Below are 24,272 nucleotides of genomic sequence, written 5' to 3' on the forward strand. Positions count from 1 at the left end.
ACATCCGGACATACTAACGATCACAAATGATTAACTAAAGGCTACCCTGTAGACAGTTGTGTATAACGTGTAACACTGTTTACACGGATGTTCATGATATCAATCATTGGATTGTATTGCCCGGCAGACTCGAATAGAATCACAATTATACAGCCTTTCGAACTTTTTTCTTATACTTATTTTTTCATTTAACTTGCTTATCTCAAGATAAATTGACGTCCAGCCCTTTGGAAAATCGAAAGAACAGATAATATTCATAAAAACATGATCAGATTGTTCTGTTCAAATGGTTATTTATTACACTGGTGCTCTTTCTAAGCATGAGTGCCTTTGTTGGGCTCCAATGGAACTTTTCGCGCACCTGCAGTTTGACGTCATGGCTATTTTGATCACATGATCATGTCAGGTGGTCAAAAATGGCGGCCTTCAATGTTGACAGTGTACGGGAGTCTGAAAACAAGGTCTACCCCGGCAGTCCACAGCTAGCTAGAAAGGCAATCAATGAAATAGACACCTCTGAACAGACGGGGGTTCCACTAAATACTCCATGGACATTTTGGCTCGACAAGTTAGTATGCATTAAAAACATACGAACTCAGTTTCGTTTGACAGTTAGTCGCGATGTTGAACAACCCGAGTAAAGAGAGTGTTAAGCTCAGAGTAGTTTGGTCAATGGCACTAGCTAAGGGAGGTAACTGCTGTCGACCAAACATCGCGAGCGTGCAACCTTGGACATTTAAAACAATAACAGCACTTGACAGATTGTGAAACTGCGGTTTAATATCGACAGAATTACGATATGTACTTGCAAGCAATTTTTGCTCAGTGTGAACTGACTTCGCATTGGTGCAAAATAACGAGACCGTTAGAATAACATTTGACTATATTGTTGACATGCATGCTGTTGGCCAATAATACTTCCCAATATAAACAAACAGTTATGTAAATACACTCCTCGAGAGTCAAGGAAAAGGAGAAGCTTGATGTATACATGTTTTCAGTATTTTCATTGCAGCGTTAGGGTAATTGCAGTCATGGGATAATTACAGAGTCACATTTATTTGTCTTCAATGTACATTGATAATTCATCACATGACCACTTACATCATAAAACCCTTGACACACTTTATGCATCATATGTTTGTATAATAATTACATCACAGATGCTGTGTTAAGTATCATTGAGGCACTTCAATATTGTTCTGAGTTAGTGTTATGTAGTTCGAGCGGAGATGAAGGATGTTTGCGTTCACTGTCATTTGGGATTTGCAGAAATATATACCCTCAACAAAATATTAAAGCATAAACAGAAATGTAGGCTACACTAGCTGGCCATCTGCTAATAACTAGCTACAGTTTGTTGTTTAACACAGCACTCAGTAATTTTCCAGCTATTTGATTGCGTACTGTAAATAATTGAGTTTGGACCAGACAATCCAGTGATTGACATCATGACCATAAATCTACAGTTGGGATACAACCACCCAATTCTGTTAGTTGCTTCCTTCGACAAGCATGGACTGCTGAAGACCAATTCTAACACGTAGCTTCACAGGTATTAATAGCTTCATACCGTTGTACTGAAGTCTGGCCCAGATTTCTGGAAACAAACTTAATTTTTACTCAAATCTCAAACTGAGTTTCACAATTTGAAACAGCTGAATTTTTAACTCAACTGCTTTTTCTAAATATAAAAGCCCAAACAACTTAAGTAATCTATCCACCAAACTCAAATTGTCTTCTATAGTTTGAGTTTAATACCGATTTCAGTTCATTCTGTGGAATGCATTTTCCTGCGTTTTCTCAAATTTGAGTCAAAACTCAGACTTAAGTTTGTTTCGAGAAATCGGGGCCTGATGCTGATATAACATTGGCCTTTATAGGGTCTGGCAGAGTGTAGTGTTTGTTTTTTATCCCATGATGGACACAAGGTTGGCTGATTAGATGACTCCTAAGTATATAATTGTCACTTTGTGACCAGTGGATGGTGGGTGAAAAATGCAGAGTAGCTTGAACAAATTTAAGGTAGTTCTGCCACTGAAACTTGTCTGTTCAGACAATCATATTTGCAGATCTTTGCATCCTATAATTTATATCATGGCTGTACATTTGACCCAGATGTAATTGAGCCCACCGGTGACCGGGTGTAAAAACCTTGGAGTCAACATTGTGTGCACACTCTTTCAGTGTTGTCACAACCCCTAGTGTACAGTACACAACCCTGTGCACTTAAAAGAACCCATGAATCCGTTGATAAATCACCAGATGGTGGCCACATGAATACGTGCAAACACCTAGTTGCGGGTACAGCAAGGTGCAGTGAAACTTGGACAAAGTATTGTGACTATGTGTCCCAGTCCACCCATCTGTGAATGGGTACCTCGTAAGGATGGGAAAGCCACCTTAACTCGGTGTGCCTAGTGGCTGCAAGAGTTAATTGTATGATCCTCAGGGAGTTGAGATTGATAATACAATATGCCGTTTGAGTTTGACATCCAATGATCGAGGGAAAATAAAAGTGCCTTTGAGCAGCTGAGCTGGATATTTTTGCTGTACAAATGTTAGTATGATAGTAATGTTAAGAAAATCACATATTACAACTGGTGCTTTGATTGAAATATGCCTCCGTTCACCTGGCAGTGAATGGGTACATGGAAGGATGACATGGTAATGTGACAGTTATAATTCCTGTTGAAACCATTTGTTTTCAGGACAGTTCGAGGAACATCAGCTGCTCAATATGAAGCATCCTTGAAGAAACTGTACACAGTCAATACTGTACAGGTAAGATGAGACATCTCACCAGGGCATATCATCACATATCACTATGAAAGAAAACAAAACGCTTCTCAGTATGTTTTGATTCGAAACTATAATCTGTTATCGGTAGTGTTTAGTCGTAACAGTGAGTACTTCCTAACTAATTCCTTCTTAATTAATCCTAATTAAATAACAAACAAGTGACACCTTCAACTCAATTAGCCCTAATTAGTTTGCACAACCACATCTCTTTGATTCATGCCACACCGTGTGTAAACGTGTGGAAACCTCAGTTCAGAGGGATACTTGCCCAGGAAAGGTGAATATCGAGTTTCTTTGCAAATATCGAGTTAAAAGGGTAAGTTTTCTTGTTGGGACCATGAAATTATATTGAAATATCAGAAATATCGAGACATCCATATTGAGTTAAAAGAGCTAGAATAATGAAGGATGAAATCATGAAAGATTTTGCCGGGACCGAGATGTTATATCGAGACAACTGAGATATCGAGTTATCAGAGTTCGACACAATGGTGCCTGACTTTATATACTTCTCTATTGAATTAATGCATAATAGATTGATAGGTTATTCAGTTCTTTGATGACTATTTAGGAACAAATAAGAGGCAAGATGACAGGTCCAGCATTTCAAGAGACTGCTCTTGTTATTTTGTAGACTGCTAAAGATATATTACTGATAACGGCCAGTAGAGGGGAGCAATTGAACCTGTTTTCCACAACACTCTGCCTTTCACATACTGAGCCTACAACTAATCTGCATGTTTTTTTCAGCAGCCAGTAGATATAGGAAAAAGTGTGAACACTCAACATCTGCTGATTGCCATGTTAAATTGTAGATCATAAATTGTGTGCTATTGTGAATAGATAAACCATGTAACTTGTGATGTTCATATCATAATTTTCAAGTGAACACAGAACAATCCTAACAGTGCAGCACGTCTGACACCAGACACCATATAATACAAATATATAGTCTCTGCTGACTCACGTACAAGTCTTCTACTCATATATCACGCTGCTCAACTGACAAGTCATGTTGGTAATGAAGGCCGGTAATCCAACTTAAGGAGTGGTGGCACCAGTACACACAATATTCAAGGTCCTTGTATACTTCAGAGAATTTATCCAAGCATGCATGTAGCGAGATTCTGTGGTAGGAATTGAAAATCTACTTTTCAAAGACTGACTGACCGACTGAGTTTGGTTTTACGCCGCTTTTAGCAATATTCCAGCAACATCACGGCGGGGGACACCAGCAATGGGCTTCACATATAGTGCCCATGTGGGGATTTCGAACCCGGGTCTTCAGCATGACGAACCAACGCTTTAACCATTAGGCTACCCCACCGCTTACTTTTCAAAGAGGCCACCTTGACTGTATAATATGTTCAGGTACAGACAACTATAGCTTAGGGACCGTTCATAATTTATCGCTAGGGGATGATGATATATTCATTTATTTTATTTATGTATTTATTTTTATTTATTTTTATTCTATTTTAATTTTGAGAGGGGGAGGAGGTGTCACCCATTTTGTTGGGGGTGTCCATCAATTTTGTACACAAGCTCTAGTGGGATCAGCAATTTTGTGTGTGTGTGTGTGTCTGGGTGACATGCGGGAGGGGTTACTTACTTTGTTCATAAATTTGGGAGGGCGTGTCATTCAATTGTACATGCTTCTCCATAAAAATCATCAGCACCCCCAAAGGCATTAATTATGAAAGGTCCCTTAACGTGTTGTGTCTGACTTTGTTCTAGGGTTTCTGGAGTGTGTACAACAACATCCCAGACCCAAGTGAGCTGAGTTCACGCTACAGCTACCATCTCATGCGCTTTGTGACGCGACCAGTCTGGTGAGTTATCTCCCCTTGTTTATTGTTGGGTGTATTCAATCATAAGGAAGAGAATCATTGTCTTACAAATTAGTTACTATGGTAACCTGTAGGAACAAAACCCTTGTTAATATCTGAGCAATGACATCTTCTATACAAATTGAAATGGGGAGAAACAATACCTACCTTGAACAGAATATAAGAAGACTAAACTTGAAACCTCTTGAATAAGAGACAGATTCATGTGGATACATAATATTTACTACAAGTAACGCAATGTTTCGATGTAGATTTTAACCCTTTGGTCAAATAACTGGAGTCAGGCCTTAATTGTAATAAAGAAGTGAAAAGAACTTTCTCTTGCTCAGCTCACGAACTTCTTAATGCCATTCACAGAAGTAAGACATGTCCCATCAATGTTGAAGGTAAACGAGACCAAATCTTCCTTTGTCAAGGAACTTGTCTTAGGCCTTCATATAGACTAACAACTAGTCTCTGAAATGAACATATTTTACTGAAAAAGTTCATAGTAAAAAAAAAAAATATAATGAAAAGGAGCCCTGAGACTTTCTTCATTTTCAGAAGCTGAGGAAATCTAGACTTGCCACATTTTCTAGACTTGTGTGGGCTTTCTTGGATATATTTGCTTCAGGGTCTGTACGACAGACTAGCCTTCATAGTAATAAAGAAGTTATTGATCCGTAAGCACTCACAGAAGTTAACGTGACTTGTTAAAGTTGTAGGTAAAGTATCCCCAGAAATTATTGAGAAAGTTGTTTCGGCAAATACCAAATACATGTATATAAACTATGGAAGTTTTATTGAAATGAATATGTTGAGATATGATTCTCTTACAGTCTAAGTGTCTTTTCAGTACTTTGTGAGACCTCCTTGCCCTGCAATACACGACTGAATGCGCCTAGATACACTACCGAGCAAAGTTTGTAAGAAATCGTGTGACAGCGTATCCCAATATTCGAGCACTTCTTTCTTCATATCCCCAATATTTCTAAGTCCTTTTTGGTTAATTTTGTCCTTCATTAGTCCCCACACATTCTCAGTAGGGTTAAGATCTGGGCTGTAGCTGGGCCAGTCTAAAACTTGAACATTTTCGTCCGACAACCACTGTTTTGTGTAGCCTGCAGTGTGTTTTGGGTCATTATTATGCTGGAAAATCCAATTATCTTCATACAGTGTTCGGGCCGTTGGAAGGAGGTGATCATTTAAGAAGTCAGCATATCATCCCTTTGTGAAATTTCCAGTGAAAATACACAACAGCGTCACTCCACATGAAGATATCCCACCCCACATGTGAAATTTTGGGCTATGTTTTGGGCGTTGGTAGATAGGTTTTCATGGTATTTTTTGTCCAAATTTTCATACAGTTCGGAAAGAGCCAGACAGATATTTCATTAGAAAAGAAAACATTATCCCAATTAAAACGTCTTTCTTTTTGTGCATCTTTCATCAATGGTGAGGGAATTCCACGCCTTTTCACCCAGTTAAGTCTTTGTAATTCTGGGCGGTGGGGTAGCCTAGTGGTTAAAGCGTTCGCTCGTCATGCCGAAGACCCGGGTTCGATTCCCCACATTAGCAAAATGTGTGAAGCCCATTTCTGGTGTCCCCCGCCGTGATATTGCTGGAATATTGCTAAAAGCAGCGTACAATCAAACTCACTCACTCACTTTGTGTTTCTTGTTTAAGGGTTTCAATACATACCTGAGGGCTTTCTCTATTAATCATCTCATTTCTGATATTCTCAACGCTTTTCAATTTTCCCCTACTCACAATCTCACCAAGGTGCCAGCGATCCTTGGCCTCCCTGCCCATCTTGTGCCCAGTCCCAACTCCTGACTGAATATTCTTCAAAGTTCTGTATACTGTAGACAGAGGAATGTCATGTTTACCAGCTAACTTTTTTTCATTAGTCACACCCCTTTCAAAATCATCTAGAACCAGCTTTCTTTTCTCTTCTGCTGTCAAATCTGCCATGTCAACAAAGGAAGCCGGGAGATAACTCTTGATGTAGTAAGGTTCATTCTAAAGCCTACAAGAGTTGCCTCCCATATTGAGTACCTGAGTACCTTACTACATAATGTAACAACTATTTTAAAATTCTATTATCAGTATTAGGAAACAGAGATTTTCTCAATAATTTCTGGGAAAACTGTAAACAAGATCAAATCTAATTGAGATTTCCAACTCATCACCATCACCAGTCATACCGAAGACCCGGGTTCGAATCCCCATATATGTTAATGTTGTAAACAAGATCCAATTTAATTGAATCTTCCTTTTCATCAAAGGGGCGGAGGGGTAGCCTAATGGTTAAAGCGTTGGCTCGTCAGGCCGAAGAACCAGGTTCGAATCCCCACATGGGTACAATGTGTGAAGCCCATTTCTGGTGTCCCCCGCCGTGATGTTGCTGGAATATTGCTAAAAGCGTAAAACCAAACTCTGTCAGTCAGTCCTTTTCATCAACAGAATGATGGAAACACTTTTGTTTTCAAATTCATAAGAACCCTCAGAATGTTAATATTGTTGGTAATTAAGACGAAATGTAATTAAGATTTCCAATTCATCAACAGAATGATGGCAACACTCATGTCTCTCATCAGTAGTTTAAATAAGTTGGCGTGGTTGTGGACTTGCTGGCGTGACTTGTCCACCCCTGAGAGTAGTCTGTTGGACTAACCCTGCTATTACTATATAATTGTTGCAGGGAAGATGAGTACAACAGCAAGGGAGGTCACTGGAGGTTGAAATGTCATAAACACGACACAGTAAGTGAGGCTCAACTATGTATTCAGCAGCATCCGTATGTCCGTATGTCCCAATTCTTGTTAACACTATATCTTATGAACTGTTGTACCCGATATCTTCAAATTTGATGACAGCCTACATTGGGGGATTATGCAGACACCAGTCGATTTTGGTGACCTTGACCTTATCTTTAGGGTCACCATGACACTTTGACCACTTTTCAAGGTTATGTAAACACGATACCGGGTACATGTATCTCATAAAACGTTGCACCCAGTGTCTTCAATTATATCGACAGCCTCCATTGGGTGATAACGCAGGCACCAGTCATGTCATGGTGACCTTGACCTTATTTTCAGTTTCAGATAACACTTTTCAAAATCTTGTTAATGCGATAACTACATCACACAAAAAGTTATCTTTTGTGTGACCAATAGATAAAACCTAGTAAATGTGTTATATTTCATTCTTCTTTAGCGGCGGGGGACACTGCTATGTTAGTGGCAAACACTTCTTGTAACACAAATTGTAGTACCTTTTGCACCTGTGTTTTTAATATTGCTTCAGTGGTATCGACATGTTTTGAATGTTTCAAATTTGTGGTGAAGTGAGACGGAACTGTTTCAGCCGACGGTTTGGAAGGAGCTGTTGTTGGCAGCCATAGGAGAACAGCTGTCCGAGTTCATGGCTGAAGGTAGGGTTGTCATGAACATGGGAGTGAATGTACCTGGGTAATTAACTAAAGGCCGCAGTCATAAAGCTGGAATATTGTCGCACAGCATCCCTAATGTGACTTGAACATGGCTTTATGTAGTCTTATTTCACCATTGTAACCATGGTAACGGAACATATGCTGCAATCTGATTGCAAAAGTTGTTACATTGAATTGTATCTCATAAATCTATGATATTTTTCTCTGCATATAAATATTGTTCTTTTATAAATATCTATTTTCTCAGTCCCAAATCCCACATGGGTACAAAATGCAAAGCCCATTTATGGTGTCCACCACTGTGGTATTGTTAGAATATTGCTAAAAGCAGCATTAAACATTATCAGTGATTACAGTCGTGTTTTTACGGGTAAAAAAATTAGAAGCCTCCTGACCCTCAGACAGTTTAATATTTGAACAATAATATCACGAGACTAAACCCTCAGTGACACTCTGATGAGGTTATTTGTGAACTTGATCAAGGTCCAATATGCAAAAGGTTGTGCATTTAAATAAAGCTCATCAAACAGATGTATTCTTCTGGTAGATGTGATTTAATTAAAGAATACTTTTGACAATGTTGACCGACAGTGGGGCTTGTCGGTCTTAAAAGTTATCATTCTGGTACAAATTGAGGGGAGTTTCACACACTGGTTATCCACATTTACATTACAGACCTTTAAACAGAGCAGTTCATTTGTTGCGACTTTTTGGAAATATAGTAACTAGTGCTGGAGTGATTGATCGAATTATCAGTAAATTGATCGATCATATATGATATATATGTAACAGAGGTATTCGTATATGGTAGTTTTAATGAAGACGAACACTTGTGTAGGTTTTCAGGGATTTATTCCGGCGCTGGTAACGTGGGATATGGAGATCCCCAGTTGGTTCTCAGTCCATGTAACTGAACTAACAAAACGCCCTGAATAATAAAATATGCATCAATTAATACATGTCTCTCATAATGAAATACGTATCATGTTATATGTTCAGTATGGTTACCACTATACTATTAAAACATCTGATAACTGTCAATCATCCCGATTTAAGCAAAGACATGTACTCTGATTATTACTCACATATATGACAACTATAATTACTAATATTTACAATCACATTCTAAAAACAATACCTCACCTCGTCTCAGGCACGCAGGCAGAATAGGCCAACAGCTAATAAAACATCTGATTCTTAGTGAACCTAAATAAACAAAATATAAGTATGCTGCTAGTATATACAGATATACATCATAAATGGCATTAGCGAACACATAAATAGTTATCTTATTGACCCTAATACATACATCAATATGCATATAGAAACTAAACCATATAATAAATATGCATGATACACATTACTGTATCATGCCAATCATGAAATAGCTAATACATATACATGATACAAATTACAGCATCATGGTGGTATAAAATACCCTACTGTTCAAATAAACTCACGCCAGTATACTAGTGTACTGGTACACAATACATCATATATTTGTCTAAAATACTAAGCATGCATATATTTATAGACAAACACCAAACTACACTAAAACATGTAAATCCTAATAGTCCTACTATAGATATAATACCAAAACATCTAACTTAACTTACCCCATAATGTGCTGGTGCTGGTGCTGGTGCTGCTGCTGGTGCTGGTGCTGGTGCTGGTGCTGGTGCTGGTGCTGGTGCTGGTGCTGGTGCTGGTGCTGGTGCTGGTGCTGGTGCTGGTGCTGGTGCTGGTGCTGGTGCTGGTGCTGGTGCTGGTGCTGGTGCTGGTGCTGTGCTGTGCTGTTGCTGTGCTGTGCTGTGCTGTGCTGTGCTGTGATTGCGCTCTCATGGAGAAAGATGTAGACTGCCACAACTTAAAGGCAGTAGAAAGCTTTAAATATGATGAGAAGGTGAAATCTATGAAACAATAGGAACCTTGACAACAGGCCAATGCAGAGATTGAACCTGACACAGATCACTTACCCTTAACAATAGACCCCAAGCTAGCTTACCAGTGAATTGATTAAACAGTGCAAGTGTTAGTGTTAACACAGGCCAGTTTGGAATTGATGAAAGTTTTATACCTAAGTTTTAAAATAATGAAGTTTAACACATTAAAATGAAACACTTTTATTTACACACTGTTACATATATACAACCTTGAGCAGTTAATTGATATTCATGAGAAATGAAGCATCAAATTTATGTTTATTATTGTTATTTACTATTGTTTATTATTAATGACATTAACAACTGATGCAGTTTCCTGACTCGTAAAACTGTGATGTAAGCAACAAATACGTGTCTCAACAGAAGTATACACATTCATCTTGATCATGGTACTAATCGATGCTTGGTTCATTTGCACAATGTGCAGATATTGACATTGTCCACTGAGTTTGTTGGTGAGGTTTATGCTTACAATCGATTGCTGAGCTCTGATTATCAAACCGCATATTGTGAGCGAAAATGAGCACTAACATTAACCCTCTTGGCAGGAACAAAAATGAATGTCCCCGAATTTACGTTCACCTGGCAGTGTTTCTCTGTTTCAGATGACGAGATAGGTGGCGTGAGTGTTAGCATCCGTGATCGTGACGACATCATCCAGATCTGGAACACAAAGTCTCAGCATGCAGAAGCAGCTACTGTCATCACCAAAGTTAGACAACTCTTGCCTAAAGTTACATTCACAACAATATTTTACAAAGGTAAGTCAGCATGACATGTGAAATATGCTAAACATAATTAGTCAAGGGTCACCTATATAGTTTGATGATTTAGTTTACAGCAGTTTTCATTAATGTTGATAATGGCATTGTAGTCACCTGGCCATCAATCATTAACATTGCACAAGACCTTACATGGGTTCAAAAATCCCATCGCCCGACGCCCGGGACAAGTCAGTTTTCATTTCGGGCAATCAAATAATGATGCTTGATTGGCATTTTAGAAGATGATATTTGATGAACATAGATATTTTTTCTGGGTTACATCTTTTTATTCTCAAATAAACGTTGTACTCGAGAATAAAAAGAAGATGTAACCCAGAAAAAATCTCTATGTTAATCAAATAATGGTATCTTACTTGTCCGTGGGCTACTAGATAATTTTCACTTATGGTTTCAAACCGCAAATAAACTTGGATTTAATTTCATATCTGCTCAAAATGTAGCTATTAAATTGCAATGATAATAAAGAAGAGTTATCTTTCTTTGCTATTTATCACTTTTCAATAAATAGTCCAGTAAACATTAACATCAAATACCATGTTGATTTCTTCTTTCATAATTACATCATCATAATTATGTCATAAAATCAGGGCAAGTGGAAAATTAGTCAGGACAAGTTACTTTCTTATAGTCTTTTAAACAAAATTTGAACCCCTGCCTTACTTTGTCGCATGCACTTGTCTCTCCACGGTTGGTTAGATCAATTTTCTTGAAATTTGGTGTGTTGTTAACAGTGCTCAAAACAGCTCACACGAACACATCCAGTGATGTGTCATTGCACATGGAAAGTGTGTAATGAAAGTTTTCAAGTGACATCGGTCTTTACACTTGAGATCCTGTATCTTTATTCAGCGTGCTTCAAAATGAGGCGTTTTCTGAGTGTTGAAGAACGAGGCCAAGCAATAGGAATGCTAAATACTGATTAAGTCAACGACAAGTTGCCAGACATTTTAATGTGTCTCAGAGTGTCATCGGTAGACTGTGGCAACAATTCCAGGTGACAGGAACTGTGGCATAGATCAAGGCCAGATCAACCTCGTGTCGTCACGCAACGTCAAGACAGTCACCTCAGAAACATCGTTCTCATTCATGACTGCAACAGATCTTCAACATAAACACTTCAACGTCAACAACACCAGGACTAGTGTGTCCACCATTCCCATTATGACAACTCCCAGTTTGACTACCCGTCCAAGACACAACCTGTTCCAGTCGAGTGGTTTGTAATTACTAGCTCTCTCCCCTCCATCAGGTAGACTGTTCCACCAACACTTATAAACAATTTTAGCTGTACCAGCTTCATACAATATTTATTCAGCTAATTACATAGGTCATTGTACATGTTGTGGAAGAGTTCAAGTATGCACATATACTGAGTTACACGATATATCATATACACTACATAGTAAGTTAATTAAGAAGTTAATGTGCTGTATAATATTTTTAACTATGGGCAGCACAAGCGACACAGACTTTGTGAACACTGTGATGGGTCTGCCATTGACAGCTCAATGAAACTCTGGTACTTTAATATGGTTTAAGCCTATTTTTATTTCGTCAAAGCAGAAACCTGGATATAGGCAAACAAGCCTAGTGGCTTATATAGACGCCGCTCCAGTACATTGTTCCAATGGCTGGATACATAACTGAAATAATTTGACAAAAGAATAATACTGATACAAAATAACAGATAAATGGTTAATAATAAAGGGAAAGTGAGATAAGCAAAAGATCATGAGTCAGGATAAGGAAAAATATGTAATTTTTTAAGTAAAATTGAAATTATATACTTATCCTGACTCATGACGAGCAAGCCCTCCCAACCTCCCCATTGAAGACCCTTGAGATTTCACAGCAGATTCAAGTGCATGGGCGGAAAATATGCAGAGAGTGACAAGTATGGGCACGTCACATGGTATGTTTGCGCGGGAAAGGGCAAGGGAGGTAACTCGTGAGTGAGTATTTATACGTCCGCTTTGGGAACTTCAAGGGATTCAAGTGTTCCACTACCATGCGAAAGGGAAAGGGAGATAAGCAAAAGATCATGAGTCAGGATAAGTATAAAATATCAATTTTACTTTAAAAATTACATATTCGTTATGGTGTTGGTTATGTCTAGCAACGAAATGAGCTTCCGCAGAGAATCTTACATTGAGAATATATGCAGAGATGATTATCAATGGAAGCGGTTACTTTTTATCCCACCGGCATGTAATGCGGTTGGATATAGTCGTCGCCTCGTCCGTCTGCCCGTCCGTCCGTAATCATTTTGTTACCGGAGCATAACTCAAAGACCGTTCGATATTTTTCAACGAAAATTGGTAGATATGTCAAACATAACCTAAGGTGGTGCCTTTTGCTATTTACAGATTATTGTCATTTTTATTTTTCTCGGTTTTGGACTTAGTCTTAAAGAAGGGTGGGCTTCATTTCCGGAGCATAACTCAAAAACAGTTCAATATTTTTCAACAAGACTTGGTAGATATATCAAACAGATCCTAAAGTAGTGCCTTTTGCTATTTGCAGATTTTGGGCATTTTTATTTTTCCCGGTTTCCATGGAAACGATTCGGACTTAGTCCCAAAAGTGAGGGGTTGGCTTCGTTTCCGGAGCATAACTCAAGAACCATTCAGTATTTTTCGACAAAACTTGGTAGATATATCAAACAGATCCTAAAGTTGTGCCTTTTGCTATTTGCAGATTTTTGGCATTTTTATTTTTCTCGGTTTCCATGGAAACGATTAGGACTTAGTCCCAAAAGTGAGGGGTGGGCTTCATTTCCGGAGCATAACTCAAGAACCGTATAATATTTTTCAACAAAACGTGGTAGATATATCAAACAGAACCTTAAGTGGTGCCTTTTGCTATTTGCAGATTTTTGGCATATTTATTTTTCCCGGTTTCCATGGAAACATTTTTGACTTAGTCTCAAAAAGTAAGGATTGCTTTCGTTTCCGGAGCACAACTCAAAAACCGTATAATATTTTTCAACAAAACGTGGTAGATATATCAAACAGAACCTTAAGTGGTGCCTTTTGCTATTTGCAGATTTTTGGCATTTTTATTTTTCCCGGTTTCCATGGAAACGATTAGGACTTAGTCCCAAAAGTGAGGGGTGGGCTTCGTTTCCGGAATAACTCAAGAACCGTTCAATATATTTCAACAAAACTTGGTAGATATATCAAACAGAACCTTAAGTGGTGCCTTTTGCTATTTGCAGATTTTTGGCATTTTTATTTTTCTCGGTTTCCATGGAAACGATTCGGACTTAGTCCCAAAGGAGGGGTGGGCTTCATTTCGAGAGCATAACTCAAAAACTTCAATATCTTTTCAGCAAAACTTGGTAGATATATCAAACAGATCCTTAAGTGGTGCCTTTTGCTATTTGCAGATTTTGGCATTTATTATTTTCTCGGTTTCCATGGAAACGATTTGGACTTAGTCTCAAAGGAAGGGGTGGGTTTCGTTTCGGGACACAACTCAAAAACCGTCTTAATATCTTTCAACAAAACTTGGTAGATATATCAAACAGAACCTTAAGTGGTGCCTTTTGCTATTTGCAGATTTTTGGCATATTTATTTTTCCGGTTTCCATGGAAACGATTAGGACTTAGTCCCAAAAGTGAGGGGTGGGCTTCGTTTCCGGAGTATAACTCAAGAACCGTTCAATATATTTCAACAAAACTTGGTAGATATATCAAACAGAACCTTAAGTGGTGCCTTTTGCTATTTGCAGATTTTGGGCATTTTTATTTTTCCCGGTTTCCATGGAAACGCTTCAGACTTAGTCCCAAAAGGAGGGGTGGGCTTCGTTTCCGGAGCACAACTCGAAAACTTATCAATATCTTTTAGCAAAACTTGGCAGATATGTGAGGCAGATCCCAAAGTGGTGCCTTTTGCTATTTGCAGATATTTGTGATTTAATTATTTTCTCGGGTTTCCATGGAAATGATTCGGACTTAGTCTCAAAAGGAAGGGGTGGGTTTCATTTCCGGAGCACAACTGGAAAACTTCTTAATATCTTTCAGCAAAACTTGGCAGATATGTGAGGCAGATGCCAAAGTGGTGCCTTTTGCTATTTGGCAGAATTTTGGCATATTTATTTTTCCCGATTTTCATGGAAACGATTCGGACTTAATCCCAAAAGGGAGGGTAGGCTTTGTTTCCGGAGTATAACTCAAGAACTGTTCAATATATTTCAACAAAACTTGGTAGATATATCAAACAGAACCTTAAGTGGTGCCTTTTGCTATTTGCAGATTTGGGGCATTTTTATTTTTCCCGGTTTCCATGGAAACGCTTCGGACTTAGTCCCAAAAGGAGGGGTGGGTTTCGTTTCCGGAGCACAACTCGAAAACTTCTCAATATCTTTCAGCAAAACTTGGCAGATATGTGAGGCAGATCTTGAAGTTGTGCCTTTTGCTATTTGCAGATTTATTGTCATGTATTTTTTTCATGATTTCCATGGAAACGATTTGCACTTATTCTAAAATCAAGCTGGACTTTAAGTAACTGTCAGATGATTTGTTCTTTCAAAGATATGGGGGCCGGGGGGGATATGTCATCTTCTGATGACTCTTGTTTAAATGAACTGGTGTAATGAGTTGAGAATGTCACTATTTGTTGAGTTATTCAATGCGCCGTTACCGTATAAAGTAGTTTTAACATCGTATCCTTGAATATAGAAATTCACATTTGTTCTTAAATTTTGATAGTTCTCACATGTAAAAAGGTAATGAATAACGTTTTCGTTATAATGAACACTTAGATGTTTCCGATATATGTAAATTTTATCTGTCTGCATTTAGATCACTACAGCCGAGCTTGAGGTGACAATGAATGATTTGACAAAATCTAGTCTCAAAATATAAATTAAAATAATCGCGAGTTTCTGTTGGGTTTATCATGGTTATAGATTGATTCAGGGAAATAGGGTTAACAGCACCATCGGGCAATAAATTCCACAACATAATCACGCTCAGTAAAAATGATCGAGAATATATTTGCGTTCTACAGTTAATAGTTTGAATGGAAGTGGGAGGGATTATGTCCAATTTTCAAAACAAACAACCTGTACTATAACTGTACAAAGTTTTAATCCGAATAAAGGAGTTATCTCCAAATATCAAAGCAAACAATGAATGATCACAGTATCCCCGATTCACTTGGAGTCTCCCTTATAGGTCTATTTCAAAGAGTAGACAAACTGGGAGTAATCAGCTATACAGGTACAGCACATTAAGTGTAGGGGTGCTCAATTATATGGTTTTGTTCATGAGTAGTCAAACGGGGTGTAGTCATAATGGGAAGATACCCCGTTTACACTGTGTGGGTCTTAGAGCTGAGGGACCAGCTGTCAAAACTGGAATGACCCCTCGTCATCATCAGGCACAGGTGACGTTCTGCCCTGCTCATATTCGTTGGAATCAACGCCAGTGGTCATGTGTTCTTTTTTATGATGAGATCAGGTTTAACCTCTCATTTAATGATGGTCGTAGGCGGGTTTATCGACGTCAGAATGGACATTTTGCTGACGCAACAGTAGCAACCCATGACCGATTTGGTGGCGGTTCAGTGATGGTATGGGATAACGGCTACTGGGAGGACTCCTCTTTATGTTGTGGAAGGAAATATCACAGCTCAACGATACAGAGACGAGATTATTGTTCCATGTGTGGTACCATTTATGCGTCAACTTCCAGCGTATCGTGGGCCACCCCAGTTTCAAGATGACAATGCCAGACCAAACAGAGGACGAATTGTGAATGACTTCCTACAGCAGTATACCATGAGAATGGAGTGATCAGCTTGTTGCCCGGATCTTAACCCAAGTGAGCATGCTTGGGATGAGTTGGGCCGCAGAGTTTACAGAAACCACCCTATTCCCCAGACTCTTGCTGACCTCCGTCTAGCGCTACACAGGGAATGGCAGACAATACTCCATGTATTCTTTATGAACATAATAAGGAGTTTGCGGGCTCATTGTGACACAAGTTTGCGTGCTAATGGTTGTTACACCAGATATTGATGTTAACCGTTTCATTTTTTGTGACATTTGCTGTTAAGTTTAATAAATAAATTCTCATCCATGACAAACCTTGTTTAGTGTTGTATCAACTGTGATTTGACAGATTAAATTATATAAGTGACCCTTCACTAATGATGCTTGGTATATTATTGTTTTCTGTACTTTGCATGTAAAGATGTTTTCAGTTTCTATAAACTCAGTTCTTTCACTACCGTTGATACATGTGTGTAAAGATCTGGGGACACCTCTGCATGAGAGTCACCACATGTGAACTGTCTGAAGATATATATTCAACATCCAGGCTTCTAACTTTACTGTACCAGTGAACTTTCGAAGCAGCAGATCTGATTTCTGTATCTTGAAAACATACTTTCTGGAACAAACATACAAAAAGGCTGCCATCCCTTTGCTGTGGATATTTTATACACCTTTTCCTGCTCTCCTTGGCATCTTGACGCTATGGATATTTTATACACCTTTTCCTGCTCTCCTTGGCATCTTGACGCTGTGGATATTTTATACACCTTTTCATGCTCTCCTTGGCATCTTGACGCTGTGGATATTTTATACACCTTTTCCTGTTCTCCTTGGCATCTTGACGCTGTGGATATTTTATACACCTTTTCCTGCTCTCCTTGGCATCTTGACGCTGTTGATATTTTATACACCTTTTCCTGCTCTCCTTGGCATCTTGAAACTGTGGATATTTTATACACCTTTTCCTGCTCTCCTTGGCATCTTGACGCTGTGGATATTTTATACACCTTTTCCTGCTCTCCTTGGCATCTTGACACTGGATATTTTATACACCTTTTCCTGCTCTCCTTGGCATCTGGGGCGGTGGGGTAGCCTAATGGTTAAAGCGTTGGCTCGTCACGCCGAAGACCCAGGTTCGAATCCCCACATGGGCACAATGTGTGAAGCCCATTTCTGGTGTCCCCCGCCGTGATGTTGCTGGAATATTGCTAAAAGCGGCGTAAAACCAAACTCTGTCAGTCAGTCAGTCCTTGGCATCTTGATACTGTGGATATTTTATACACCTTTTCCTGCTCTCCTTGGCATCTTGACAATGTGGATATTTTATACACCTTTTCCTGCTCTCCTTGGCATCTTGACACTGTGGATATTTTATACACCTTTTCCTGCCCTCCTTGGCATCTTGATGCTGTGGATATTTTATACACCTTTTCCTGCTCTCCTTGGCATCTTGACCTGTGGATATTTTATACACCTTTTCCTGCCCTGCTCTCCTTGGCATCTTGACGCTGTGGATATTTTATACACCTTTTCCTGCCCTCCTTGGCATCTTGACCTGTGGATATTTTATACACCTTTTCCTGCCCTCCTTGGCATCTTGATGCTGTGGATATTTTATACACCTTTTCCTGCTCTCCTTGGCATCTTGACCTGTGGATATTTTATACACCTTTTCCTGCCCTCCTTGGCATCTTGATGCTGTGGATATTTTATACACCTTTTCCTGCCCTCCTTGGCATCTTGACACTGTGGATATTTTATACACCTTTTCCTGCTCTCCTTGGCATCTTGACGCTGTGGATATTTTATACACCTTTTCCTGCCCTCCTTGGCATCTTGAAACTGTGGATATTTTATACACCTTTTCCTGCTCTCCTTGGCATCTTGACGCTGTGGATATTTTATACACCTTTTCCTGCCCTCCTTGGCATCTGGGGCGGTGGGGTAGCCTAATGGTTAAAGCGTTGGCTCGTCACGCCGAAGACCCGGGTTCGAATCCCCACATGGGCACAATGTGTGAAGCCCATTTCTGGTGTCCCCCGCCGTGATGTTGCTGGAATATTGCTAAAAGCGGTCGTAAAACCAAACTCAGTCAGTCAGTCAGTCCTTGGCATCTTGATGCTGTGGATATTTTATACACCTTTTCCTGCTCTCCTTGGCATCTTGACGCTGTGGATATTTTATACACCTTTTCCTGCTCTCCTTGGCATCTTGACACTGTGGATATTTTATACACCTTTTCCTGCCCTCCTTGGCATCTTGATGCTGTGGATATTTTATACACCTTTTCCTGCTCTCCTTGGCATCTTGACCTGTGGATATTTTATAACCTTTTCCTGCTCTCCTTGGCATCTTGACGCTGTGGATATTTTATACACCTTTTCCTGCTCTCCTTGGCATCTTGACACTGTGGATATTTTATACACCTTTTCCTGCCCTCCTTGGCATCTTGACGCTGTGGATATTTTATACACCTTTTCCTGCTCTCCTTGGCATCTTGACGCTGTGGATATTTTATACACCTTTTCCTGCTCTCCTTGGCATCTTGACACTGTGGATATTTTATACACCTTTTCCTGCTCTCCTTGGCATCTTGACGCTGTGGATATTTTATACACCTTTTCCTGCCCTCCTTGGCATCTTGACACTGTGGATATTTTATACACCTTTTCCTGCTCTCCTTGGCATCTTGACGCTGTTGATATTTTATACACCTTTTCCTGCTCTCCTTGGCATCTTGACACTGTGGATATTTTATACACCTTTTCCTGCCCTCCTTGGCATCTTGATGCTGTGGATATTTTATACACCTTTTCCTGCTCTCCTTGGCATCTTGACACTGTGGATATTTTATACACCTTTTCCTGCTCTCCTTGGCATCTTGACACTGTGGATATATTATACACCTTTTCCTGCTCTCCTTGTCATCTTGACACTGTGGATATTTTATACACCTTTTCCTGCTCTCCTTGGCATCTTGACACTGGATATTTTATACACCTTTTCCTGCTCTCCTTGGCATCTTGACACTGTGGATATTTTATACACCTTTTCCTGCCCTCCTTGGCATCTTGACACTGTGGATATTTTATACACCTTTTCCTGCTCTCCTTGGCATCTTGACACTGTGGATATTTTATACACCTTTTCCTTCCCTCCTTGGCATCTTGACACTGTGGTTATTTTATACACCTTTTCCTGCTCTCCTTGGCATCTTGACCCAGGAGGTGTATCATCGGAGGAAGTTTTGTTTCATCTGTGGCATTTGTTTTTCTAAAACTGACATCCCAAGGGGATAAAGAAACAGAACTCAATCATTTCAAGATGACATCTCCCAGGCTCCGTGACCTGTACTGCCTTTGTGTAAATTGGCAATCAAAGTTTGTTGCTTACTCAACTGACATGACTTTCTTAGGTGTTGTGACATTTTCACACAAAGGGGTATTGGCTTGGAAGCTTGGATTTAACAGTGTATGAAATAAGCCAAAAAGCCTGCCAGACATTCGGGCTGGTAACTTCAAAATGTTACCAGACCAAAATGGATTTGACCAGACCAGACAATTCAAAGAAAATAACTCAATTATTGGTTACAGTGAATAATTTAATGAACCTGAGACATTGTGTATTTACTACGCGCATCGATAGGTCTCGCTGTTTTAGTGACAATATATGTCAACACAGTGCTTTGAGCATACAATACGATAGTTCAATGTTCAAACAGTAATTGTCAAGTCTAAATGTAACGCTCAATTTGAAAAACAGATTTTATGATCTGGTATTTGGAACATGTTATCTAAAATATTTACCAGACCACCAGGCTGGCTGACGGTAAATTAAGACCGTCTGTCAGAAATCTAACCCGTCTCCGGCGGTCAGACGGGCCTTATTTAATACACTGGATTTAAGAGATATCCAGTGGCCATGCATATGAGGTTGATCCTTTGTAATTGCTACAACTGGATTCTGTATTACATGCAAGGTAAAGGTAAAGTATTCAGGCCCAAGTTACTTGTAAATTCTCTGAATGAAATATCTGTGAAGTTTCAATGTTTTTAGCATATTCAGTGAACATGTTCATTTGGGCAACACTGTTGCAACTCTGTTTTGCTCAGTTTTTCATTCAGATAATGCCTCCATAGTGATCCAACACTGATTCTGTTACAAAATTGTGTCAAATTCATGGTTCAAGCTTTTTTTTCGTAAAATTTAGTGGATAATTTTTTTCTGAATGTTATAATGATCTGTAAAGCCAAGTGTGTTCATACTCTTTGGCCAATTACATGTACAATGTACGTGATCAAGACTAAATTGTTGGGCTTCCGTTTTAGGTGGCTGAGTGGGTTAGATGTTAGTGAAAATTGCAAGTCATGTTTTGGTTTGTTCTAAATATGTATCTAAAGTCGGACTTTCGTTTTTTGAGGGGTTCAGTGTATCAATGCTTATCTAAGAGTCTATTAGGGTGGAACAATCGCTGTATTTGAATTGTCCATTTTGTCTATGGACCTGTTATTTACAGACCGCCATGACCTGATAGGAATAACATTTTAGTTGTGTTAAACAACAAACAAAAGATAGATTTGATTACATTCTGGTTTATATTTTTCAGCCTTCCAATCACATGAAGCCTTTGAAAGTGAAAAGGCATTCAAGGTCAAGCGATGACAGCGACATCCTCTAGGAACTCTTAACAAAGATCCATTCTGATTGGACACTGAGCAAATACCCCACCTGAGCTCATGCTGATTGGTTGAACAAAACAGAGGAGGAGCTTGTGTCTGATTGACAGCCTTATACTACGTGTCTTGCTCTTCCAGTGTCAGTAGTCAAGAGAGTGTCTGCCAGACACTGAAGCCTGTAGTCAGTGAGCAGTGTATATCCCTTGCATTTACTGAACATGGTTAGGATGATGTGCGACTTTTCATGGCAGTTTTATCATTGATTTGTTTGTATTACATCGGGAGAATTGTATTTATATTTATTAAGTATTTTTACACATTTTTGTGCATGTTAGTGCTTTGGTTTATATCAGGTGAAATTTTGTTACAGCCTGTTGAATGTGACAGGATATTTGTTTGACTTCAGGACAAACTCGTAATGTTATTAGCGGCTATGGACTGTGTTTCCATGTGTAACCATGGTAACTGTCTCCCTTTTTGTAGTAATTAAATAGACCAATATCGTTTCCAAAGTTTGATTAGGCCACAGGTTTTTCTTTATCTTTTTGGGTGTATTTAGGAATTTGGGGGCTAAATAATTAAGTTAAATATTTCAACCCCCTCCAAAGTTGTAAACAGTCCAATTTCAGTTGTTAAGGTTGTTTTTCATATTTAGTCCATATCTAAAGAATGTAGGAGTAGGGTCTGGATTTTAAAGATGAATTTTGGACAGGTTTATTTTAGTGTATAGAAAGTCATCTTGAATGAGTGTTTTTTAAATAATAAAAACTTATGTCACCAGATGTTTTTTTCTCACTTTTCAACTTCGTGGGAATATGCAGATTGGTATGCTAAGTTTTAAAACATCCTGGCCCAATAAACAAGACTGATAAGTTAAGGAGTGCATGGTGGTTAGAAGTATTACTTGATTAAATAATTGAACATGTAAAATGTCAATTATGGATGTGAGGTTCAAACAAATATCTGTTTGTCTTTAATTTGTTAAACAAAAACTAGAGGTAGTCATCAAACACTTGCTCCCATTGCTGCATTATTTCAGAATGCAGGTGACACTGTCATGTTAATTATGGTCTACTTGGCTTAAGAAATGATCTTTATGGTGATATCAGATGTGTTGGAAGTCCTTAATGCCTTTTACACAATTATATGATTTCCCTTTTTATGTGCTTTGCTTTGACTTTAATGTTTTTCTGACTGTTCTTTAAATCAAAATATGAAAATTGCTTTACGACTACTGTATCCTCTATATCTCCAGGGCAACCATTTCAGTACAGCTTCCTCAATCCCTGCATCCATTTTGTGGTTCTCAAGATTTATAATTACCTGCCCTTGATTTTCATAAGCCAGCTTGATTGGCCGGGCTGCTTGATCTAACAGTCTAATCTGAATGTGAACTAGCATTAATGTTGGGTTGGCGAAGTGAACAACATGGCAGCTATTAATTAGAGTTTGTGGGAAATTCACCATTGAAAAACTGACAGACAACAAAAGAAACCAAAAATGTTTTTCATGGAAAGAATGTCTTCATGTCTATTAAAACTGGAGCTAGTAAGTCCTCCCTTGACATTTTCCGTTTCTTTATCTTAATGTTTGATTGGTTGATAAAATGGACAGGTAATTTGAACTTCTGGAATGGATCCGGGGTTAAAAGCTTGCCTAGGAGATGTAGAGAATAAGTATATTAAGATAGTTGGAAAAGTACAATGATTTCATGAAACCATTTGCTATACTTAAGAAACAACATGGTTCTTGAGCTGCTTGGTTCTGGGGTTGAGTGTTTTATTCATTCATTTATTTTTTTCAAAAAAATAATAGTGGTGCTAACATTTATTGATAAATGAATGCAAGATTGTATGTTCAAATAATCTTCTACACATTTAGCTATTTATGAGACATTTTAAGAAATTATTTTCTGAATATTTCATTTGTTTGTTTTATTGATTTTCTCAACAACTTACATGGAGTGATGTGATGTATGGAGTGGAGTCCATGCCACGTCAGACCATCATGACAACTTTGTTCCAGGTCAGTGTTGATGGGGTTCTCGTTTCTTATTTATGATGTATGGCAATTCCATCAAAATATGCTGTTAGATGTGTTGTCTGCTGAGATATTCATGTATATATAGACAGAGGACATAGATGCTTTAGTCATTCAAGACATTATTCACTTGGGTGTCATTTTGCAAAAGGATCGGATTACTACGACTTTCATGTGTCAGTTGAAAAGCGTTGGTGTACTGATAGTCATAGTGCTAGGACTGCTTTATGAAACAGGCCCCTGAATGTTTCACATTATCATTATTGCTAATCCGAGATCAAGTTTTATCAAGAAATTCTAGTCTTTCCACAGGGCAGGATTTAGTTATATAACACATGCTCCTGTGCAACCGGTTACTGAAAAATGCAACTTGATATTTATGTGTACATCAGAGGTACAGATAAGCTGCGTATCTGCGTAAATTACGCAAATATTTATGTGAAAACTCAATTCCTGTTTAGTCTATTGCGTACATGTACGCTTCAATTTTTGTAAATACTCAATAAATCTGATCTTACATGCGTACAAACAAAAATAGATAAAATAACTGAGGTATATTGAGAGGTTCTATTTCAGCACCTGAACTTGGCAACTTGCAATCTTTCTTATTGTTTCTCAGATTACAGATCCAACATAAATAACAAACACGTAAACCAGCATATAAACTTTATTATAATTTTACAAAAAATGGAAAATGGCAATATACCCAATTGATTTTTAGTGAGGTGGGTACAATTTATTTGGTTACTCAAAGGAAAATTACGATACCCAATTGAGATTGACACAAGCAAGTACATAACTCAATGACCCAAGAAGTTATCTGTAGCTCTGGTATATGCACCAAGTGCATTGGAAACAATTTATGTCAGACTAACCCTGATTTGTCCACAGAACTTCAGTCTTTGAACACCCACTGGAAGCTCTGTGTTCTTACTTCATCACTTGTCCCTGTGTTATG

At 38.7% G+C, this 24,272-nt stretch overlaps 1 protein-coding gene across 1 annotated transcript; it reads left to right on the top strand.

Annotated features, from left to right (window-relative positions):
* The first annotated feature begins 407 nt into the window (after positions 1–407).
* Positions 408–23,193, top strand: LOC124272083 (eukaryotic translation initiation factor 4E type 3-like). The gene is made up of 7 exons (XM_046707227.1): positions 408–568; positions 2,712–2,784; positions 4,540–4,634; positions 7,336–7,396; positions 8,004–8,070; positions 10,637–10,792; positions 21,205–23,193. The coding sequence occupies exons 1-7, from the start codon at positions 417–419 to the stop codon at positions 21,258–21,260; spliced, it is 660 nt and encodes a 219-aa protein (XP_046563183.1). The 5' UTR covers positions 408–416; the 3' UTR covers positions 21,261–23,193.
* Positions 23,194–24,272: the final 1,079 nt, after the last annotated feature.

The sequence above is a fragment of the Haliotis rubra genome, unplaced genomic scaffold (genome assembly GCF_003918875.1).
Source record: "Haliotis rubra isolate DU_JTF1 unplaced genomic scaffold, ASM391887v1 Scf166, whole genome shotgun sequence".
In the NCBI taxonomy this organism is placed as follows: domain Eukaryota; kingdom Metazoa; phylum Mollusca; class Gastropoda; order Lepetellida; family Haliotidae; genus Haliotis; species Haliotis rubra.